The sequence below is a fragment of the Phocoena sinus genome, chromosome 19, assembly GCF_008692025.1.
Source record: "Phocoena sinus isolate mPhoSin1 chromosome 19, mPhoSin1.pri, whole genome shotgun sequence".
NCBI lineage: Eukaryota > Metazoa > Chordata > Mammalia > Artiodactyla > Phocoenidae > Phocoena > Phocoena sinus.
The window spans coordinates 58,813,777-58,837,712 of NC_045781.1; the positions used below are offsets into that span (position 1 = coordinate 58,813,777).

A 23,936-nucleotide genomic window follows, 5' to 3' on the forward strand; every position below is an offset into this window, starting at 1 on the left:
TGTTTACAAGGAACACAGGTCTGTGGTTTCCTTGTGACATCCTTGTTAGGCTTCTGTATGGGAGCTCTGCTCGTTTGTGAAAGGAGCGTGGCAGCCACCCCTCCTCCCCTTATCTGTTCTTTGGAAGTTTCTGTGTGGCTGAAAGTATTCTTTCCTTCAGCGTTTGACACAATTCCATTAAAGCCATCTGGGCCAACCTTTCTGGGAAGGTTTTTAATTAAGGATTCAGTTTCTTTAATAGATGTAGGACTTCAAATATTTTCTATTTTGTTTCTTGTGTCGGTTTTGGTACTTTAAAAAAAATAATTGTCCATTTCATCAAAATTGTCAAATTTATTGGCATAGGGTAGTTTATAATTTCTCCTCATTATCCTTTTAATATCTTTAGGATCCGTAGTGATGTCTCCTTTAGGTGTCTGATATTGGTAGTTTATGTTTTCTTTCTTTTTTCTTGATCACTCTTGTTTTAGAGGCCTATCAACTTTATTATCTTTTCTAAGAACCAACTGTGTTGATGTTCCTCTAATGCACCTGTGCTTTATATTCCTGTTCCTTCTGTTTCTTATTATTCCCTTCCTTCATCTTCGTGACACACTGCTACTATTGTTGTTTTAAACAGTCAGGGGTCCTTAAAATTTCTTTAAATCACCCATATATTCCCTTTGCTGGCGCTCTTCGTTTCTTCCTTCAGATCTGTGTCTCTCTCTTGGGTCGTTTCCCTTAATCCTGATAGTTCTTATAGTGCAGCTTAAAAATATATATATTTGTTTTATTTTATTTATTTTTGGCTGCATTTGGTCCTCGTTGCTGCGAGCGGGCTTTCTCTAGTTGTGGCGAGTGGGGGCTACTCTTCATTGTGGTGTGCGGGCTTCTCATTGCGGTGGCTTCTCTTGTTGAGGAGCACGGGCTCTAGGCACGCGGGCTCAGTACTTGTGGCTCGTGGGCTCAGTAGTTGTGGTGCACGGGCTTAGTTGCTCTGCGGCACGTGGGATCTTCCTGGACCAGGGCTTGAACCTGCACTGGCAGGTAGATTCTTAACCACTGCGTCACCAGGGAAGCCCTGTAGTGCAGCTCGGCTGAAGACAAATTCTCTCAGCTGTGTTTCACTGAAAATGTTTTCATTGCATTGTCCTTTTTTAAAAATAGCGCTATTGAGATGTAATTCACATACCATAAAATTCACCTATCATGAACGATGTAGTGATTTTACATAAATTTATAGGATTTGTTCAACTATTATCTCAGTCCCTATTCCCACACCCAGCCCCTGGGAACCACTGTCTGTCCTCCGTCTCCACAGCGTTTCCTTTTCTGGGCTTTGTGTGTAAATGGAGTCATAGAACATGTGGTCTTTTGGGTCTGGCTTCTTTCACTCTGTAGAACGTCTTTGAGTTCTGTCTACGTTGTAGCATGTGTATTAGTACTTTGTCACTTTGGTCCCTGGGTAGTGCTTCAGCATGTGGCTGGGCCACGTTTGGTTCACCCATTTATCATTTATTGGGCATTTGGGTCAGTTCCAGTTTTTGCTGTGGACATTTACGTACAAATCCTGGTGTGGACACTCCTCATTTACCTTGTGTAGATAAGTAGGATTAGAATTGCTGGGTGTGCGATGTTTATTGTTAACGTTTTAAGAAACTGCCCCACTTTCCCCCAGTGGCTGTTCGTCCCCGTTCTCATCAGCAGTGCGTGAGTTTCCCCACATCCTCACCAACTTTTGTTTTGTTGGTTTTTAAAACCATTGTTATGGTCATTGTAGTGGATATGACGTGGTATGTCATTGTGGTTTAAATTAGCATTTCCCTAATCACTGAGGACGGGGAGTGTTTTTTCATGGTCTTATTTGCGTCCGTGTATCTTCTTTGCTGAACTATCTATTGGGATGTTTGCCCATTTGTAAATTGGGTTATTTGTCTTCTTAGTATTGCGTTTATATATTCTGGATCCTGTCCTTTATCACATAGATGGTTTGCAGGTATTTTCTCCCATTTGGGCTTGTCTTTTCATTTTCTTAATGATATCTTGTGAAGCACGCATGCTTTAACTTTTGATGAGATCTATTTTATCAGTTTTTTAATTTCATAGATCATGTTTTTGCTGTCGTATCTAAGAAATCTTTGCCTAACCAAAGGTCATGAAGATTTTCACCTATGTTTTTTCCTGAAAGTTTTATAGTTTTAGCTGATACGTTTAGGTCTCTGATCCACTTTGGATTAATTCTTAGGTACGGTGCGGTAAGGGTCGAAAGTTCATCCTTTCGGATGTCGATATTCAGTTGTCCCAGCGCAGTTTGTTGAAAAGATTATCCTATGGAAGTGACTTGGCTCCTCTGTCAAACTCAATTGGCCATCGTCATATTGATTTGTTTCTGGGCATCTGCTCCGTTCGTCTGTGTGTCTGATCTTACGCCAGCCTCACACGGCGTTGAATGCTGGTGCTTTGGAGTAAGTTTTGGGTCAGGAAGCGTGCGTCCTCCGCCTTCCTCCCTCCTTCTCACATTTGTTGTTGTGACTCTTACGAGTCCTCTGCCTTTCCCTGTAAACTGCAGGGTCAGCTTGTCAATTTCCGGAAAACACAGCTGCTGGGGTTTGGGGAGAGCTGCCACCTTAGCGACACTGAGTCTTCCCATGTGTGGACGTGGATGTGTCTCCACTGACCAAGCACGTCTGTCTTTCCTGACAGGTCAGAGTGTGTCATCTTGTCCCACACGTGGTGACACTCTTCTCTTTCTCCTCTTTCCTGTCTGTACTTCGGTTTAGGTCATTCCCATTGACTGCTGTCTTTGCTGCATCTAGTCTGTTCAGCGTACCCAGTGAATTCCTAGTTTCACATAATGTGCTTTCCAGCTTATAATGGTTCTCTTGCAGTTCCACTTCTCTGATGAAATCCTTGATCATCCCCCATTTCATTTACCTTTTCTGAATCTCTTAACCTACTTATTAATTTAAATTCCTTGCATGAGAATTCCAACATCCGTATTGAGGGGCTGCTTCTATTGACTTTTTTCTTAGTTATGGGTCACATTTTTCTCTTTTCATACATGACTTTTTTTTTTTTCCCTGCGGTTCGTGGGCCTCTCACTGCTGTGGCTTCTCCCGCTGCGGAGCACAGGTTCTGGACGCGCAGGCCCAGCGGCCACGGCTCACGGGCGGCACGTGGGATCCTCCCGGACCGGGGCACGAACCCGCGCCCCCTGCATCGGCAGGCGGACTCCCAACCACTGCGCCACCAGGGAAGCCCCATACATGCTTTATAATGGGGGCGGGGTTGTCTTTAAAAGAACGATGTAATTTTCCCCCCAAAGGGGAGTGCCTTTGCTCTGTCAAGCAGCTGTGGTGAGGAGGTAATTGCAAGTGTGCGATCAGGGACTGGGGCAGGCCGGGCCGGCCGCAGCGTTTTGGACACCTTGAGGGGGAAGGCTGTCTGTGTGGGGTGTGCTGAGCACCCCGCGCTCCCCGTCCCGCCCTGACCATGGGCTCATGCGGTGGCTGAACGGAGAGCGCCCCTTCTCCGGAAGATGAGGGCTAACACACGAGCACGTTCTCAGCATAAGCTGAGAAACTTGAGGCATCTTTACATTAAAACGAGAAACATCCGTTACAGAGTAAGATACAAACTTCACATGACTTCTTCCGAGAAAACAGCAGACGCCATCGGTTTCCCGTGCGTGCGTGCCCGTCTGCCAGACGCTGTGCTCAGGCCTACCTGGCCCCTCCTGCAGCTCTGTCCACCCTCGTCCGCGTGGCTGGAAAAGTCTGAGGCGCCACGTCTCCCCTGACGGCAGATCCGAGGCCGGTGCCCAGGCCCAGGGCCACTCCTCCCCCCGGTCCTCTTCCTTCTCACGGGCCACCCCTGAGGCCAGACGCCAGTGTCCCCTGCACAGTGACTCCACGGAAGGTCCGGGAGCTTGTGTCACCCTGTCAAAGTGAGACCCCCTTTGAGACGGGAGCCGCTTACAGCCTCTCTGATGCTTAAGAAAAGGGGGGTCCTCTGCTGAGAGCACTCGTCGTGGAACCGAGGGTCCGTACGTGTCTGTGCATGTGTGTCTTCTAATCTTTTTGCTGTGTGCTTCCTTTTTTCTTTTTAGGTTTGGGAAAAGTTCTTAAGCTCTGAAACTCCACGGATTAATGTATTTATGGCAGTGCCTACCATATACAGCAAGTTGATGGATTATTACGACAAACATTTTACCCACCCTCATGTCCAGGATTTCGTGCGTGCAGTTTGTGAAGAAAAAATCAGGTAAACGAAAATAGTCCACCTTCCCATCCAGAAAGCCAAATATAACTTATTTTTAGTGAGTCAGTTCTACTAAGTTTTAGGAAGCAGTATTTTTTCTTTGCTTTAAAATGTGTATCTACATCTCTCTCTATGTATCTGTGCTCCCAGCGCAGCTGCCTGTGTTCTGTATCCGTGTCTCTGTTCTATCTCTGGGTCTCTTTGTCCCTCTGTCTCTGTCTGTCCGCCTGTCTTCCGGTAGAGTCTGAAGGATGAGGATGGGAAAGTCCTTTCTGACCCCACACCTGCTGGCTCTCAGCCCTGCCCCCTCCCTGACCCCATGCAGACACACTCCCTGACAGACGTGTGGCTGTCTGGCCCCTTCGGTGGCATGGGGTTTGCTCTGCGTGTTCCCGTGAGCCTGCCAACTGCAGCTCCTCTCTGCTCGTGGTCAAGCGCTTCATCTGCAGGGCACACAGAAGTGAGCGGTTTGGCAGGTCTACGCAGGCACGATGACACGTGCGCCCAAGAGGTGTGACACGTGTGTCTGTGGCAGACACAGCCTTTAACAGGGCAGCGAGTTGGCGCTGGACAGCCACGAGCTTCATGGCCTCTGTGCGTCTGATTCCTAGTCCTTGAGAGGAGCTCAGGAAAGCCCTTCGTTTCCTGGAGAGAATTTCCAGTTACCCAAGACGAGCATTTCATCTTGTTCTTCTGCTCCCATTCAACCAGTCTTTGCGCCTTTTCTGTAAAGACGTTTTGATGGAACTAGAGCCCTTTTCTGAGGGTGCCACGCCAGCACCTCCCTGGTCTGGCCTCCCACGAGGCACCGTGGTGGGGCTGGGATCCAAAGCGCAGCCACCAGGACAAGAGTGGGACTGGTAGCACAATGTACCCAGATCTCAGGAGCCAAGGGCAAGAGTGAGACCAGAGAGGGGAGGTGAGGGTGACTCCGGGTGACAGGCCCTCAGATCTCAGCAGCCGGGCTCCTGGGGGGCGGGGGGTCCTTGTGCCTGCACCTCCGGGCGGGGCACAGGGGTGGTCGTTGCTCCGGCCCCCACTACAAGCAGAAGCACCTTCCTTCCTGCACACAGTGCTTTCGGGACATGGCGCATGCCGAGGCTCTCATGTCAGATCGATGTCGTTGTCAGTGAGCCGTCAGCACCAGGCAGTGTTCGTGGAGGAGCCCCCGTGCGCCCCTCCCTGGAGGCTGCCTGCTTCCGTCTCCCCCACTCCGCCTCAGACCCGGTGGTGTTTTGTCCCCAAAGCAGACAAGCTATCATCGCGTTCCTCTTATCACTGCTCTTTTCGGGGCTGTTTGTGGACAGCACGTTGACTGTTTGCAGAGCGTGCCACCAGGGACCCTCAAATCACTTTTCCTTTTACTGTCTTTACCCCTTCCCTGTGAAGACCTATTTGCCTTCTAAAATATACCCAAGATTCTTTCCAAAGAACAGAGTTAAATTTCAGCCCGAACTGCACTTTTAGCCGTGAGTTAAAGGGTGACGGTGACTGGGGTGCTGGGCGCGTGTGGCTCTCACCGGGCTGAAGAAGCCATGTGCTCCCGAGAGCTCAGGAGCCTGTGGTTGTGCCGGGCAGGGTGATGGTCTCGGGCTCGGCCGCCCTGCCCCTGCCTGTGCTGGAGAAGTGGAAGGGCATCACCGGCCACACTCTGCTGGAGAGGTACGGGATGACGGAGATCGGCATGGCCCTGTCCAACCCCCTGACCGCAGCTCGCCTGCCAGGTACGAGTGGCGCCCGCCAGCCGTGTCCTCCCTCTGCTCTGGGTCCTCGGGTGGGCTATTCTGTGGAGGATGCTCCCCTGCTGGGCTACGGTCACGTTCTCAGGGTGGCAGTGTCCTTCCCAGGTGACCCAGACGCCGTGTGCTTGGCAGGGCGCCCCCCTCCCCCCCTCCCGGGCTGGGGGCTGCTTCCGTCCAGACCAGGTCGCCCGCAGCCCAGAGTTTCCCATGCAGGTGCCCTGAGCCACACAGGCCGGTGGCAGCGGGAGAGACGGCAGGTGTCGGGGGCGAGGGAGGAGGGACATCCCGCCTGTGCTCAGGGACCTGCACGCGTCTGGAGGGTCTGCTGCTCTAGACGGGTTCCTGCCCTTTGGTCTTCCTGTCCCGCCTTCTCTAGGCCATTCCACATCAACAGCCTTCACGTCCCGGGTCCCTGACAGGGAACCTGCAGGCCTGAGGCCTGAGACGTGAGCCTGTTCTGTCCTGGGCCCTTTTCTAGCCCTCCCGGTCAGTACCCTCCAGCTTGTCCAAAACACAGTAGGCGTCTGGAAATAAACGTTAAGTCATCGTGTGCCTGTACTTGCCTCTGTGTGTGCACTTGTCTCGCACGGCAGTAAAAAGCACCCTCCTGCTGGGCAGGTCTGTGAGTTTTCAGTGTGTCTGCCGTCATACTCGGGTAGACGAAGTTGAATCACCTCCAGACCTTCCCCCTTTGGCGGTCAGCGCCTCCTGCCCCAGGCCGGCGAGCACGTCCCTGGTTCCTCTCCCTGTAGCTGTGCGTCTCCTGGAACGACACAGAGGCACAGCCTCCAGGACCTGCCTTTGGGTCTGGCCTCTCTCACTTGGCAGGACGAGTGTGAGACACATCCTGTACCGAGCAGCACCTTCGGCGTTCACCCGTCCGCCACCGAAGGACGCTGGGTCGTGTCTAGCCGCGGGCAGCCCCCAGGCGGCTGTCGTGGAGGTCTGTATGCAGGGTTTGGTGCGAATGCGTGTTTACATCTCGTGGGCAGACGCCTCAGAGTACAACTGCTGGGTCAGAAGGGGGCGTGAGCCCGACTTTCTAAGAAGCTGCAAACTGTCCACACGACAGCCCCGATACTGGGCTGGTCTTACCCCTCTGATGGCCTTGGAGAAGTCACACAGACGGAGCAAGTGTTCGCACTGTCGGGCCAGGACACCCTCTGTCGGGCGGGGGCAAAGGCCCCGGGACAGAGGGACCTGCGCCCGTGCCCTAAACCCGAGGCTTCTGGGCAGAAATTCTCGAATCTTAATTGGCTGCAGCTCTCGAGGCTCAGGGTTCTGCCGTGGCTGTGCGTGGCCTCTTCTCGACAGCGGAACCAAGCGCCCGGGGTCTTTTCTCACCCGTGAAGCAGGCGGCTCACAGTGGGTGCACGGCCGGCTCTTTGGTTTAGAAACAATGAAGGAAGTAGCCGTCAACCTTGAATCCGGGAGTGAGTCCCTGAGCACCGCTTCCGGAGCAATCAGGCTGTGTCCTCTGTGCCCCTGACTCCTGGGCCGGACTTCTTCCAGCCGGGACTCTGGGCTGCTCCGGGGACACATCCTGCCAGCCTGGCCCATCACAGGTTCCCTGGCGGCCCGGAGGGGCGCGTGGCCTGAAGGATACTGTTTGCTCGGCTGAGGCCCCGGGTGGTGACCTGAGCTGCTGGGCCTGACATGCGCTGATAGGAGGTTGCTATCAGATACAGGGCTTACCGGACAGGCGCTCCAGGACCCAGTGAGGCACCGTCACCGAGGCCGGACAGAGCCACAGGACAATTAAAGTCACCTGGCCACAGCTGACACCGTTCTAAAGGGAGGCGGAAGGACAGCCTGCCCTTCTGACTGCAGCCAGCCTGTTGCCCAGTGGACACCAGGAGGACATTCAGTCCCTGCGGGTGTGGGAGGGGCCCGTCCCGAGCTGTGGCAGAGGCCGCGTCCACGCGGTGTGGGGCCCGTGTCACGCGGTGTGGGGTGCGTGTCACACAGTGTGGGCAGGGCCGCGTGCATGTGGCGTGGGAGGGGCAGCGTCACACGGTGTGGGAGGGGCAGTGTCAGGCGGTCTGGGAGGGGCCGCGTCACGCTGTGTGGGCGGGGCAGTGTACACGTTGTGTGGGCGGGGGGCCGCGTCACGTGGTGTGGGGGGCAGCGTGCACGAGGCGTGGGAGGGGCAGCGTCACACGGTGTTGGAGGGGCAGCATCACGTGGTGTGAGCGTGGCAGCGTGCAAGAGGCGTGGGGGGGCAGCGTCACACGGTGTTGGAGGGGCAGCATCACGTGGTGTGAGCGTGGCAGCGTGCAAGAGGCGTGGGAGGGGCAGCGTGCACGAGGAGTGGGAGGGGCAGCATCACGAGGTGTGGGAGGGGCTGCATTACGCGGTTGAGCGTGGCAGTGTGCACGTGGTGTGGGTGGGGCAGCGTCAGGCGGCGTGGGAAGGCCCCCATCCTGCGGTCTGGGAGGTACTGCGTCACGCGGTGTGGGCGGGGCAGTGCCATGCAGTGTGGGCGGGACAGCCTGCACGTTGTGTGGGCGGGGCCGTGCGCATGAAGTGTGGGCGGGGCAACGTGCACTAGGCGTAGGAGGGGCAGCGTCACGGGGGGTGGGAAGGCCCCCATCCCGTGGTATGGGAGGGACTGCATCACGCGGTGTGGGAGGGGCCGCACCTATGCTCTGTGGGAACGGCCGTGTCATGCGGTCTGGGAGGGGCAGCGTGCACGCGGTGTGGGCGTGGCAGCGTCTCGCGGTGTGGGAATGGCAGCGTGTACGCAGTGTCAGAGGGGCCGCGTCGCGCGGTGTGGGCGGGGCAGCGTGCACGTTGTGTGGGCGGGGCCCCGCCACGCGTTGGGGGGGCCGCGTCCCGCGGTCTGGGAGGGGCTGCGTCCCGCTGCGTGGGAGGGGCAGCCTCATGCAGCCTGGGAGGGGCAGCGTCACGCGGCGTGGGAAGGACAGCGTCCACGCGGTGTGGGCGGGACTCCATCTAGTTGGGTGTAGGAGGCTGGCCCTGCGTGGTTCACCCTGCTCTGTTCCACCCACTGGGGTAGGGGCGGGGGCTTCTGGGGTCTGAGCAGCTGCCCTGCCCTAACAGCAGTCTTTGCCGTTTGTAGACCTAACTTTAACAAATCATAGGTGTTTCTGTGGAGATTTTAATGCCACCGTTGTGGTAGTGGTGCTGTAATTCGGACAACGTTTTCTTTTTTTTATATATAAATTTATTTAACTTTTATTTATTTTTGGCTGTGTTGGGTCTTAGTTGCTGTGCGCAGCCTTTCTGTAGTTGCCGCGAGTAGGGACTGCTCTTTGCTGTGGTGCGCAGGCTTCTCTTGTTGCAGAGCATCGGCTCTAGGCGTGCGGGCTTCAGTAGTTGTGGCTTGTGGGTTCAGTAGTTGTGGTGCACGGGCTTAGTTGCTTCGCTGCATGTGGGATCTTCCCGGACCGGGGCTGGAACCTGTGTCCCCTGCGTTGGCAGGCGGATTCTTAACCACTGCGCCGCCAGGGAAGCCCTGTCAGTGTTTTCTTTATAGATGTTCTTAGCGGTTCAGGTTTCATTGAATAGGGTGGACAGTCCTGACTTCCTTAGGTTGGGAGAGGGGCTGGAGGTTGAATCAAGTACAAATGGCCAATGATTTAATCAACTGTACCTGCATAATAGAACTTTCATAAAAACCCAAAACGAGGCTGGTGAACACGGGTTGGTGTTGGAGTGTGATGTGCCTGGAGAGTGTGCAAGTTTAGAGACTCCCTCCCACCCACATACTTGCTAGAGGTGTGTCTTCCATCTGGCTGTTCCCACCTTGTATCCTTTGTAATGAAGTGATATTCTAGGAAGTGACCTGTTTTCTTGGGTTTTGAGAGACGCTCTAGCAAACTGTTTAATCCCAGGAGGGGCTCAGGGACCCCCAGTTTGCAGCCAAGTTGTACAGAAGTTGTGGGTAAGTGGGGACATGCCCCTGTGACTGTCAGTCCTGTGGGACTGAGGGCAGCCACTCACCTCCCTGGAGGCCACAGCAGATCCCATAGGGTTCCCTTCTCCACAGCATCTCCCCACATCTCCCTGTGTTCCCAGCGCCTGGATGGAGCCTCTGCTTCCTCCTTTCTGTAAGTGTTACTGAACTGAGCCAATTTACTGACCCTGGGTTGTGGTGAAGGAAAGTGCAGGATCCAGGAAAGGAGAGCGAGCGGCTGGTGCTCAAAGGACCCAGACTCCTTATGGCTTTCAGGGAAGGGCTATTAAAGGCGACATTTGCGGGGAGGGCTGCAGGATGTGTGACATCCCTCTGACTGGTTGGTGGTGAGGTAACAGGGTGGTGTCCCAGGAATATCAGTCATCAGCCTTCTGGCTCCAGCGAGTCTGGGGGTCTCAGCATGTAGTCACCATCCTCCACCCGGGTGGGGGCCTCCGTTCACGCGGAACAACTCCGAGATGCGCGTCAGCTTAGTGTGTGCGTCTCTTGAGGAGGATGTGCGACTCTGTCTTATGACCGGTTTATCGTTTGAGCTGTGAGGTAACTGCTTTTTCTTTGTGTCTGTGTTCCTCTATTTCTCTAATTAGTAACTGCCTCAGTCTGCTCTCTGGATCTCAGGGAAGGTTTAGGAGACTAAAGCGTCTTTTTACAAACACGAAACGAGGGACATGGAGGGGCTTTCGTCCTCCGAGGATCCCCAGGGCGCACGCGTCAGGAGGCGTGGCCGTCTGGAGGGCTCGGGCCTGAGCAGGCGTCACAGCACTGCGGGGACGAGAGCTCAGAAGAAACGGGAGGAGGAGCAGATTTCACTCCTGAGCGAGGCGTCTGCTCGTGCTGAAGATTCTGCACCTGGCTTAATGCAGTGGCTTCTGATGAAATCATCACGTTCCTCCTGACGGCTCAGGGTGTGTTCATGGAACGCTTTACTTCTGCCACATACGAAAGGAATCACCCTGACCAGTCTCAGAAAGTGATAAATCGATTCACACGGCAAGAAAGCCTCTCACTGCCTGGGAAGCCAGGAAGAAGGACCATCAGCCCTGTGGGCCCGACCGATGTCCTCTTACACACGGCCTTTCTCTCCTGCAGTTTATCAACCCATTTCTTCCCTTAAACCTTCTGTTCTGTGGCTTTTACACACACCCCGAGGGCTAAATCCTAGGTCAGCCTGCTGACATTTGGCCATGGAATATGAGCAATTGGGAGCGATGTGAAGACCTGGGAAAATCTGCAAGATGCCTGGGCCTGGTCTGTAACCAAGCAATCAGAGCTGTGGCCCCGCCGGTCCTTATCAGACGTGAGGTCCAAGGAGGAGCAGCGCAGACGACAGGGCTGAGACAGGCGCTTCACTGGAGACAGATCCAGAGGGAAGCTACGACGCTGAGGTCCGCTGGGAAACACATCCCGAGTGTCGGGACTGTGGCCGCCTTGGCCCCGGGTCCTGCAGAGCCTGCAGGAGGGCAGGGCTTGGACCCAGCTCACGTTCACAGCCTAGGTCTTGTCTCTGGTCCTCGTGTCTTGTCTGCAGCTGAGGTGGAACACCTCCTTTTCCAGGCTGTCTCCGGTCTTGAGCGTCCTGGCACTCGTGCAGCCATTGGCCGCAGCAGAAAGAGAGAAGGATACATGCCTGGCGGTTCCTTTCATACACAACATCCAGGGGGCAAGTCCACGGAGAATGGGTTAGTGGTTGCCGGGGTGGGGGGAAGATACGACAGCTGACGGGGACAGGTTTCCTTCTGGGCTGGTGGAAAGTTCTGGAGCTAGATGGAGGTGGTAATGGGACCGTGTCGTGAATGTGCCGAATGCCCCTGAATCCTAGGCTTTATAATGAATAGCTGCATCATATATGGATTTCACTGTAGTTTTTAAATCTTTGGAAGCAAAACAGAAGGAGGGGAGGAAGGAGGAGGAAGATGCGGCGGGGGCGGCCCCCAGGACCTCAGACAGAAGACAGGCTGAGGAGGACAGGGCGGCGCCATCTAGCAAGCGGAGCCCTGTGTCACAGACTTTTCCAGGCGTGTGGATCCCAGAGCACTAAGCAGCTCGTGGAGTTTGCCAAGTGGGCTTCCCGGAACTTTTCTCCTGTGACAAGTCCTCATTGATAAGAGTTAAAATAAAGGCCTTGAGGGGCTTCCCTGGTGGCGCAGTGGTTGGGAGTCCGTCTGCCGATGCAGGGGACACGGGTTCGTGCTTCGGTCCGGGAAGATCCCACATGCCGCGGAGCGGCTGAGCCCGTGAGCCATGGCCGCTGAGCGTGCGTGTCCGGAGCCGCAGCGGGAGAGGCCGCAACAGTGAGAGGCATGCGTACCGCAAAAAAAAAAAAAAAAAAAAAAAAAAAAAAAGGCCCTGAGACCTTGAAGTGAAGCGTTTGGCCCTGGAATCTCTGCCCCGCCTCAGGTATTCATTACAGTGGCCACGGGGACTCCACTGCGGCCAGGGCACCACCTGACCTAACCTTTGCAGGTTCAAAAGTTGATTATAGCCACACAGGGGTGAAGACGCTGAGCCACGCACGGGCGCCTAACGAGCGAGCCGGGACGCTGGCTGCGTCACCCCTGCCGTGAGGATCCGCTCACCCTCTGGCATCTGGCCCACTCCAGTCCCTCGCCAGCGACAAACTGCGGTCATCGGTGCCCTGACCGCTCAGCCAGGCGCTCCAGTGAGATAGAAGTGCCCTTGCATCTTGCCCTGGGCACCGGACGGCCCTCTCGAAGTGACCTGGAGGCCCTGTAGGGCGTTCGAAGCCCTGGCTGCTGCTCTGCGTGTCCCGCCTAAGGCTGTGCTTCTGGCTCCTGGCGCTTCGCCCGGCTGTGTGCACGTGACAAGGGGCAGGACCCCTGTGTGCGCACGTCATGTCCACGCGGGATTCCCACGTGTGTGCACGTGACATCCACGCGGGATCCCCCCACCTCCGTGTGTGCACGTGACGTCAGGCAGACCTGAGCAGCTCAGTGTGCAGCTCTGTCCTTCAGAATGCTGCTGACCGCCTCTTTCCCTCGCGCCTCCCTGCCCCCTGCAGGCTCTGTGGGGACCCCGCTGCCCGGCGTCGAGGTGCGCATTGTGTCCGAAAACCTGCAGAAGGACGGCTACCCCTACGTTGTCCACGCAGAGGGGAATGAGGAGGACACCAAGGTGAGCCCCTGTGTTCTCTCTGGCGGCACGTGGGCATCACGCGGCCACGACCTCCCAGGAGGCCGATGGCAGAGGGTGAGTCCCCACCGCTCGGGGACGGGCCTGAACTGCGGCGCCGCTGGCGGGCCTCGACTCGGGGCGGTGCTGGTGTTGGGGGCATTGCCTGCCGTGTGGACGGTGCAGAGCAGAGTGAGGCCCAGCAGGGCTCCCCGCGCTCAGCCAGGCTCCTCCTGGGCTCTGTCCTCTGGGCCACGTTGAGCTGGGTCCTGATAGCCTCAGCTAGGAGAGCCCGAGTTCAAGCAGAGATCATTGTCGGCAGGATCTTGTTAAAACTTCTGCGCTGGCGGGACGCTGGCACCCGCTCAGAGTGGACGCCGACAGTGTCACCGGCCCCCAGCCTTGCAGTCGCCCATTTGGACAGATTCACGGAAGCTGTAAATTGAGGTTCCCCGCTTGGGAAGTCACTGTTCCCTGCTTTCTGTGCTGTTCTAAGCTCCGGGGGTCAACGGAAAGAGAGGACTGTTGTCTCGTTTCAGTGACCCAGGTCTGCTGGTCACGAGAGGTCAGGGTCACAGCAGAGGCTCGGGTTTGCTGGAGGTGGAATTTTGATTTGAGAGATTGTTTTCTTCACAGCGGATGTACATACTCTTGACCTCTGTCACCGTGAGAAGTTTTAGAAGCTGAAAGTAGCAGCGATCCTGCCTCTCACTTGTGCCAGGAGGGGCGGCGGACAGGCCCTGCCCTTGTGGGCCTCGGTCTGCAGTGGGAAACGGCAGCGTTCAATAGATGGTTGTTGAATGTCTTAGCTCGAGAACGTAGGCGCAACTTGGGTGGTTTTTACTGTAATTTTATGAAAAATGACACCAAGAAGTATGTATCCGTTTACTCAAGAACCTCTCACCTGGACCCCCCTTGCTGGGCTCGTGCCCCCTCGGCCTCTCCTCCCACACGTGATGGCCCTCCAGACCAGCCTTGCTCCCGCCCACGCTGTGTGGGCAGCTTTCAGGGTGGCCTCAAGGTCCCCAGCCATGGCTCTCGCTCCCTGGCTGCCTGCTGCCTGGGCTCTTGCGTCAGCCCAGCTGGTCCAGGGCCGTCAGCCATGCCCATGGCTTAGGGTCCTTTTCTGGCTCTTGGCCTGTGCCCTGCGGTCCTCTCTGCCTGCCTCTCGGGGACTCGTGCTCACACCCGAGTCACCTGTCCCAGCGTCCAGCCCTCCTGCAGTAATGGGGCTGCCTCCCCTTGCTGGATGCTCAGTCCGCTGGTTCTGGGTGTCGTTCCGGGGACCCCGCTTGGGAGGAGGTCCCCAGCAGAGCAGCGTCGGGGCATGTGGGTCCATCAGGGTGCCAGAGAGGAGGTGCGGGTGGACAGCGTCTCCCTCCTCAGTCACACTGAACTTTAACAACTTGGGGCAAGCAGCCGCCCCCTCACCCGGCTCCTGCTGGGGGCTGTAGGGGTTTCCTCACTGAAACGCGCTCAGAATAGGAGGTGGCAGCCTGGCCCTGAGCATCTTGACGGTCCGAGAAGGAAGCGTGTGGTCCACGGTGTGGGGGCTCGGGGGCGGTGGAGACAGGGCAGGGATGACGATCTGCTGGCCACAAGCGAGGCCTCATAAACGTGAAGGTAAGGAGGCCTGGAGCTCGCGGCGGCGTGTTCTTGAGCGTTTCCAACTCAGTCGAGGGGTCAGTGAGACACACGGTCCAGAATGGAGCCGTCTCCATGGCCGATGACGGCCCGGGGCGGAGAGCGCAATCACAGGCCGGTTGCCCCCGGGGGCGGGGGTGGGCCTGGGCCTGGGCCTGGGCTCGCTCCCCGGCTGGTCAGAGGCCACCGCCGTCCCCCGCCTCCCCGCTGCCGGGAGCACGACAGGGGCACTCCTCACCTCCCATGGCTTTCCCCAGGAGCCGCCTCCCGGCTGGGGGTATTGCTCACCGCCCCGCCCCCGGGACCCTTGAGGGGAGCAAGGCCAGACTCCACACTCAGGTAGGCGAGACCTCCGTGGAGCCTCCGCCTGGGTCCCCGCGCTGCGCAGTACGGGCTGGGACGGGGTGCGCCCCGAAGGCAGGAGAACCGGGCTCAGGCCTTGCTGAGGAAGCGCCTGCGCTCGGCTTCTGTGACGTCACGGGCACTCCCCGTTGCTGACGGTGGCAGTGAGGAGGACGCCGGCTGCTCGCCTGGCCTGGAAAGTGCTGGCTCTGTCCCTGACGGGGACTCGCAGCGAAAACCCATCCACTCGCTTCTGATCGCCCCCACGCTCGGCAGGTCCGGAGGGCAGGGACTCTTACATGTTCTGAAATCTGGGGGGCTGCGGGCGGTGTGGTTCAAGGTTTTTGTTAACATTTAATTGGAAATCACTTCAAACTTACAGGAAAGTTGCAAAAATACCAGTGTGCAGAAAGCCCGCACGCCCTTTCCCGGTGCACTTGCCCTTCCCCTCTGTCAGGGCGCCATGCGGGCCAGCATGGGCTCCTGCAGCGTCTGTCCTCCTCTCACTGCCTGCCCGCCGCTATCCCCGCCCCCCCCCCCCCCCACCCATGACGCCGCGTGGCGACTCCCTCCACTGCAGGCTCTCTGGGGTCAGGGTCCTCTTTGCTTGTCATGAGGGCACATCTTGAACTTGGAAGTACCCCCTAAGCCTGATGGTCACAGGCCCTTTGACCCGAATGGCAGGCGCAAGGTCAGCACAGGCGCATTGACCAAGGAGACGTGTGTGGCGTGGCAGGCGTGCGCGCTGAGCCTGCGCCGGGGCAGCCGGGCTGGCGGTGGGCCAGAGCCTCTCTGGGGCTGACCTCTCTGTGGGGTCTGTGGCTGGGGCCTCTCCATCCTCCCTTCCTTACTTCTCTCCTCCAGCCCGCACGTGGGGAGCCCCCTGGGCTGGAGCCTGGGGAAGGAAGCGCAGCAGCGGTGACAGCGCCCACCAGGCAGTGCAGCGCTGCGGTCAGGGTCCCCCGCCTCTGAAGCCTGAGAGCTCTTGCTTCTCTGGGAACCGACCGCCGAGAATCAGGAGTGGTGACCAGGGGGCTCTTGGGCCTGTGTCTGCCCCGCAAAGGGGAGGCCCAGGGGAGGACAGGAGCCCTGTGAAGGCACAGGGTGCCCGGGCCAAGGGGTGCTCCCAGGCAGCAGGGAGAATCCGGTCCACTCCTGCCAGCCCAGAGCAAGGACAGAGGGAGGCTGTGGAGGCCGGATGCCTGATGCTCAGGGGATGCTCCCTTGTCCTGGGTATGGTCAGGGTCCCCTGCGCACCCTGCAGAGCATGGCTGGGCTCCTGCTGTGGATCCCCATCTGTGTCTCCCAGCGTGCGGGGGCCCTGGCCGCGCTGGGTGCTCCGTGGTCGGCGGCCTGGGGGCACTCCGGCGCCCCAGCCTCCACGGCTCTGCAACCATCACTTCCTGAGTCTTGTGCTTTGTCCGGCGGGACGTCAGGGGCTGGAAGAGCGGGCAGCCTCCCCACAGCGTGAGGGTCCCCTGGCCCCGGTGAGGTGGTTCCAGCTTCACGGTGTCCTCTGCCGTCTCCCGTGAGGCCCTGGGGATGGGGTGGGGGCTTTGTTTGCTGCGATGCTTCTTTTTGTGTGTCCCTCTTCCCAGCTGGCAAACTCTGCAAGCACGTGGTGTGGTCTCTCTCTCTTTTTTAAATTTAGTTATTGAGGTGTCGTTGTCTCTTTATTTATTGTTTCAATTTGCTCACTTACGGAAGAGCCAGATGCCAGCCAGCAGAGACGGGTCCATTGACAGATACGGGCCGCACTGCCGTGTGACGCAGAGGTGACCAGGCCTCACGTGGAACCCTCTTGTCTTGCAGAGGGTGCAGACACCCACGTGGGGTGTGGGACAAGCTGGGGCAGGAGGACAGTGGCAGCGAGCGCCGCTTCCCTTTATCCCCTTAAAATCAGTTACTTGGGCTTCCCTGGTGGCGCAGTGGCTGCGAGTCCGCCTGCCGATGCAGGGGATGAGGGTTCGTGCCCCGGTCCGGGAAGATCCCACATGCCGCAGAGCGGCTGGGCCCGTGAGCCATGGCCACTGAGCCTGCGCGTCCGGAAGCTGTGCTCCCCAACGGGAGAGGCCACAACAGTGAGAGGCCCGCGTACCGCAAAAAAAAAAATCACTTTGTGTGGCCCATGTGCAAGCTGCCGCCCTGGACAGTGGGCTGATGTGTGGGGGCCTGTGCTCCCCCCGCCACCTGCCTCTTCCATGCTCCCTCTCGCCACTTCCCCTGTCGCTGCCATGGACCATGGATTGCTGCACGGACCGTGGAGGTGGGGACGGGGACAGGAGCCCTGCGGGGCCTGGGCACGCTCTGCCCTGCGATGAGTGGTGGCGTGCTGTCCCCACAAAGGCACTCACTTCAGACAAGCAGCTGCCCGTCGTCAGCCGTGTGCTTCTGCCTCTTAGGGTGAGGTGGGTCCACTACCTCTTTTCCAAGGGCCTGTTAGGAGGTGGCAGGACCCTAAATGAGACTTTCACACGGGAAAGCGGGTCCAGTAGGCCCCCTGACGTGCCAGGTGAGCATCTGGAGCGCTTAGCACCCCTGTGCCGCTTGCCTGCCCCCAACTGTGCTTTTAATGTCCCCCTGGAGCTACCCCGCCCCCTCTGTTGGCTTCATCCTCCGTGTTGTGAGGGCCGGCTCCTGTCCTGGGGCTGGGCAGTGGGCAGTGAGCTACACAGCCCTCCCATCAGGATGCATTGGGAGCGGGGCCCACGGCCCAAGAGGCACCAGGCCTTTGGGGACAGGCTCTGTGGTGTGTCCGGTTCTGCCCCTGCCCCGGTCCTGCCCCCTCACCTGGGCTCCCACACCTTCTGCCAGCTCAACTCCCCCTCCTTGGAGCTTGGGTCATGGTTCCACCGGGGACTTTACAGCAACTCCCGCCTCTGAGATGCTTTCAGATGAGGAAGCACGTGTTCTCACGCCGGCAGCTCTCGGGCACGGCCCTGGCCGCCCAACGACAGAGTGGCCCTCGAACGAGGAGTACATGTGTCAGCTGTGGGTGCCCTGGGTCAAGACGTTCCTGTGCGCCCGAACGGGGTCCCCTGTGAGGGCAGCCAGACTTTTCTCTGCAGGGTGGATGGCAGGTGTGGTCTGAAGCCATGCAGTCGCCGGGAGTCCGGGTTCGGGATGCGTGCCTCGCCCCCTGCACCCAAGCTGGGTCCCCAGAGTACGGGGACTGCCCGCCCAGTCCCATGAACGGGTAGTGTAACTCCACGTGGTTCTGAGGCATGGCGGCAGAAACCTGCAGCGCCCTGGCTCTGCCTGTGACCTGGTGATACGCAGGACGGACTTTAGTCGAAGGCAGCGTTTATGGTTACACGCTATTTTAGGTTGTTTGTTATTAGAACTTCGAATTGGTGGTTCACTTTCCCCCTCCCTGAAGAAATGAAAAAATGCCTTGTCTTTCTCTGGCATAAAGAAAATGGTGACGTGTCTTAGTTTCTTTATTTTAAAGATGTTTTTTTGAAGTGGACCATTTTTTGAAGTCTTTATTGCATTTGTTACAGTACTGCTTCTGTTTTGGGTTTTTGGCTGTGAGGCATGTGGGATCTTAGCTCCCAGACCAGGGAACCCGCACCCCCTGTATTGGAAGGCGAAGTCCTAACCTCTGGACCGCCAGGGAAGTCCCATGTCTTAGTTTCTTGATACTTGCTTTCTGTAGACCAGAGACTCCCTGGCAGATCTGTACAAAAATTAGAACTGGGGAGTAGGTGTGTCTTTGTGGCATTGAACCGATGATGGGTGTATTAGATGAACCTAAGAACACGCTCAGATGGAGTGTTGAGTGGGATGGTGCTGAGTAGGTGAGGGGTCTTGAGGGGACTCGGTTCAAAGAGTTGGTTTCGGTTCCAGAAGACCCTGACTCTATGCTCCGCGTGTCTGTGGCCACAGAGCCTGCATGCCCGCAGCTCCTGTGCTCGGGGGCTGGTCTGCGTGTCACGGGAAGGGGCAGAGCAGTGTCCGTGGACAGTGGTCATCCTTGTTCGCCAAATCCATGTCCCATCCGTGGCGAGGCACAGCCCAATTTCAGAGATGCTAAACGTGAAAAGATGTTCTGTGGAGTTCAAAAGTTAGTATCTTGCATTTCATGCAAGTTGCCTGGAAGAAGCTTGTGAATATCTTTTCTTACCTTATGAAATCAGGAATCTAGGACTCAGTGCTGGAGGTGGGCAGGAAGTCCTCTCTGGCTGGATGAGCTCTGGTCCGCTTCTTGCCCACCATACAGGCCTGCTCGCCTGCGGTCAGCACGCACCTGGCTGCGGGTCCAGCATGATGGAGGAATAAAGGGAGGGTCCACAGACGACAGGCGCTGGAGTGAACGCAGCACAGGGTTGGGTGATCGTGTCTGTAAATGAACACACAGTAGGTATCGTCAGGACACAAGCACACAGTGACTTGAACAGGTGATGTGCAATACCCAGAATGCCTGCCCTGAGACAGAAGAGTGACTGATAAGAGGTCTCTGTAGGGCACCCAGTGCTGGGGAGTGCTGAGGAAGAGGACACAGGGATGTGGATTTCTAAGGTAGAATGGCACTCAGTTAGAACTGCCCATTTCTCCGTTCAGTTCTGTCAGTTTTTTTGCTTCGTATATTTTGATGGTGTGTCCTTAGGTGTGTGAATAAAGTCTGTTTTCTCTGATAGTACAGCCACCCTGGTCTGTTTTGGTCAGTTGGTACTTGCAGGAACATCTCGATCCATCCTTTTACTTTCCATCCACCTGTGTCTCTGGATCTCAAGTGAGCTTCTTGTAGGCAGGCTATACAACTGACCCTGTTTGCACAGGTCCACTTATATGTGGGGTTTTTTTTCCAGTAAACATGCACTACAGTATTACACGATCCACAGTTGGTTGAATCCATGAATGTGGAACCACAGATACAGAGGGCTGACTGTAAAGTTATATGCAGATTTTCAACTGTGTGGTGAGTCTCTGCCCATAACCCCCACATTGCTCAAGGGTCTACTGTCGTTGGATCATGGATTTTTATCCATTCCACCAATCTGTCTTTAGACTGGAGAATTTAATCCATTTACGTTTAAAGTAATTACTGATAAGGATGGACTTACTTCTGCTATTTGTGTTCTATGTGCCATATAGCTTTTTTTGGTCCCTAATTTCCTACGTTTCTGTCTTCTTTCGTGTTTAGTTGATTTTTTGTAGTGAAATGTTTAAATTCCTTTCTCATTTCCTTTTGTGTATTTTCTCCAGCTAATTTCTTTGTGGTTGCCACAAGGATTACATTTATCTTTCTAAAAATTTTAACACTAATTTGGATTTATACCAGCTTAACTTTAATAACATGCAAAAACTCTGCTGCTTTACAGTTCTGTCCTTACCCCTTTCAGCTGTTGCTGTCACAAGATTACATCTTTATACATTCTGTGCCCTAAAACATAAGTTAATTCTTTTCAATGTATTAGTCTCCTAAATTATGTAGAAAACAAGATTTGGAGTTACAAACCAGAGTTTGTAATACTAGTTTTTACACGTAATTTTTTTAATGTGTTAGTCTCCTAAATCATGTAGAAAACAATGTGTCATAGTAAGTGTATTTACTTCTGTTGAGATCTTTCTTTCTCCATACAACTTCAGTGTACTGACTAGGTGCTTTCTTTTAACCTGCAGGACTCATTTGAGCATTTCTTGCAGGGCAGGTCTAGTGGTCACAGACTTCCTCAGCTTTTGTTTATCTGGAAATGTCTTAATTTCTCCCTCATTTTTGAAGAACATTTTTAGTGGATATCGGATTCTTTGTCAACTTTTTTTTCTTTTAGTACTTTGAATATATGGGTGCACTGCTTCTGGCTTCCAAAGTTCTGATGAGAAATCTGCTGACATAATCTTATTGAAGATCTGCGTCCGTTTTGCCCACCCTGGCTTCCACAGTCTGTCTGCAAGCTGCTCTAGGAATACATGCACAGCTGCCTGTGGGGGCGGGGGGAGTGGTAGCTGCTACAGAGCTAGGAGCTGAAAATGACCAAAATTAACCACAGTTTACCCTCCAAGCCTTCCCCTGGAAGTTGCAAGCCTTCAACAGACTCCAGGTTTCAAAAATAGTTACATCAGACAGATCCTGCCTGTGCAGTTGCTGTCCAGGTGGGAGCTGGATTCCTGGTGTTTCTTGCTCTGCCCACTTCCCCTCTGGTTACTTTCTTACTGTTGGGTTTCAAGAGTTCTTTGTCGGATATCTGATTTGCCAATATTTCCTCCTAGTTTGTGGCTTGTCTTTACATTGTCTTGTATTTCATAAAGCAGAAGTTTTTAATTTTCATGAGGTCTAATTTCTCTCTTTCTCTCACTTTTATGGATCACGCTTTTGGTGTTATCTCTAACTCCAGGTCACAAAGGTTTTCTCCCGAAAGTTTTATAGTTTTACGGTTTACATTTACATCTATTGTGCATTTTGGTGAATTTTTGCATTATGTATGAAATTTAGTTGGAGCTTATTTTTTTCCATATCCAGTTGTTCAGATACTGTTTGCTGAAAAGACTACCCTTTCTTCTTTGCAATTTTGTCAGAAGTCAATTTTACATATTTCAGCAGGTTCGTATATAGATTATATATTCTCTTCCACTGGTATGTGTGTCTGTTCCTTTGCGATACCACAGTCTTGACTACTGTGGCTAAGCCTCAGAACTGTAGTGTTATTCTACCAACTTTATTCTTGTTCAGGGTTTTTTGTTTTGGTTATTGTCGTTCTTTTGCCGGCTCATACCAATTTTAGAAATAGCTTGTCTGTATCTACAAAAAATCCTTTTGGGATCTTGGTCAAAGTTGCATTAAACCTATAGATCAATTTGGGAAGAATTAACATCTTTACCTCGATGACTCTTTTCAGTCCATGAACATGGTGCCCCTCTCCATTTACTTAGGTCTGCTTTGCGGGGGGGGGTGTGGGGGGGGGTGTGGGGGAGTGTATGTGTGAGGGTTTTAGCATGCCGCTCCTGAACATGTTCTGCTAGGTTTATACCTAAGTATTTCTTCTTTTCTCCATCTCTTTCTCCTCTTCCTCTTCTTTTTCAACGATTGTAAATATAGAATTTTTTGTTTCTAATTGTTTATCACTAGTGTATAGGAATACAGTTGATTCTAGTGTATTGACTTTGTATCCTGTAGTAATCCTGGTAAATTTGTTTTTCAGTTTTAGGAGGATTTTTTTTAATTCCTCGAGATTTTCTATATACACAGTTACTTTCTGCAAATAGAACAGATTTATTTATTCTTTTCCAATCTGTATGCCTTTTATTTCTTTTTCTTGCCTAATTGTCCTGACTAGCATTTCCAGTATGATTCCAAATAGGAATAGTGAGAGTGGATGTCCTTGTCCTATTTCCAATTTATGGGGAAGGTATTTGGTCTTTCACTATTAAGCATGACAGTAGCTATAGGCTTTTTGTAGATTCCATTCTACTTTTGATATGCTGAGAGTTTTTTTTTAATATATAAATTTATTTATTTATATTTTATTTTTGGCTGCGTCGGGTCTTTGTTGCTGCGTGGGCTTTCTCTAGTTGTGGCGAGCGGAGGCTACTCTTTGTTGCAGTGCACGGGCTTCTCATTGCGGTGGCTTCTCTTTTTGCGGAGCACAGGCTCTAGGCACGCGGGCTTCAGTAGTTGTGGCACGTGGGCTCAGTAGTTGTGGTTCGCGGGCAAAGAGCACAGGCTCAGTAGTTGTGGCACACTGGCTTAGTTGCTCCTTCTGCGGCATGTGGGATCTTCCCGGACCGGGGCTCGAGCCTGTGTCCCCTGCATTGACAGGCGGATTCTTAACCGCTGCGCCACAAGGGAAGTCCGAGAGTGTTTTTTATCGTGAATGGATTTTGGATATTTTCAAATGTCTTTTTTGCATTGATTGGGTTTTCTTCATTAGGCTGCTGCTATGGTGGGCTGCACGGATGATTTCCCTAGTGTTTCCAGGACAGACCCCACTTGGCCGTGGTGGGTCATTCTTTTTATTCAGTACTGGATTTGCTTTACTAACATTTCGTTGAGGATCTTTGCGTCTCTGTTCATGAGGGATTTTGGTCTGTAGTTTTCTTGCAAATTCTTTCTGATTTGGGTATCAAGGTAATGTAAGCATCATAAAATTAGTTGGGAGGTGTTCCCTCCTCTTTTACTTTCTGGAAGAGATTGTATATAATTAGTGTTATGTATTTTATAGAATTTCCACTGAAACCGTCTGGGCCTAGAGGTTTCTTCTTTTGGAAGGTTTTAACTATGAATTCAGTTTCTTTAATAGTTAAAGAACTCTTCAGGTCATCTATTGCATCTTGGGTGAGTTTTGGTAGATTGTGGTTTTTGAGAAATTGAATCTTGATGCGCATAGAGTTTTTCACAGTATTATTCCCTTATTGACCTTTTAATGTCTGCATAGTCTGAAGTGATACGCTTCCCACAACTCACGTTGATAATTTGTGTCTTCTATTTATTTTTTCTTTGTTATTCTTGCTAGAAGATTATCCATTTTTAAAATCTTTTTTCAAAGGATTCACTTGAGGATTCATTGAATTTTCTCCATTATTTTTCTGTTTTCAATTTTTTTTCTTTTTTTAATTTTTGGCCACAACCGGCAGCATGTGGGATCTTAGCTCCCTGGCCAGGGAGCGAACCTGCAGCCCTGCATTGGAAGGCGGAGCCTTAACCACTGGACTTCCGGGGATGTCCCTCTTTTCAATTTTTATTGGTTTCAGTTTTTATCTTAATTGTTTCTTCTCTTCTGCTTGCTTTTGGCTTCTTTTTCTCTTTTTCTAGTTTCTTCAGATAAAACTTTAGGTTATTGATTTGAGGTTTTTTTCTTTTTTTCTAATATATGCATTTAATGATATGAACTTCCCTCTAAACATTGCTTGAGATTTACCCCTGAAATTTTGATATGTTGTGTTTTAATTTCATTCAGTTC

General features: G+C 53.8%; 1 protein-coding gene across 8 annotated transcripts in view; it reads left to right on the forward strand.

The window, feature by feature from the left end:
• Positions 1–23,936, forward strand: part of ACSF3 (acyl-CoA synthetase family member 3) — a 57,989-nt gene that overhangs the window by 17,389 nt on the left and 16,664 nt on the right. For all 8 annotated transcript variants that reach the window (XM_032613527.1, XM_032613531.1, XM_032613528.1 and 5 more), the window contains 3 exons: positions 4,088–4,242; positions 5,818–5,963; positions 12,941–13,053. In XM_032613527.1, the coding sequence (XP_032469418.1) occupies positions 4,088–4,242; positions 5,818–5,963; positions 12,941–13,053 (414 nt within the window). The remainder of the gene's footprint in view (positions 1–4,087; positions 4,243–5,817; positions 5,964–12,940; positions 13,054–23,936) is intronic.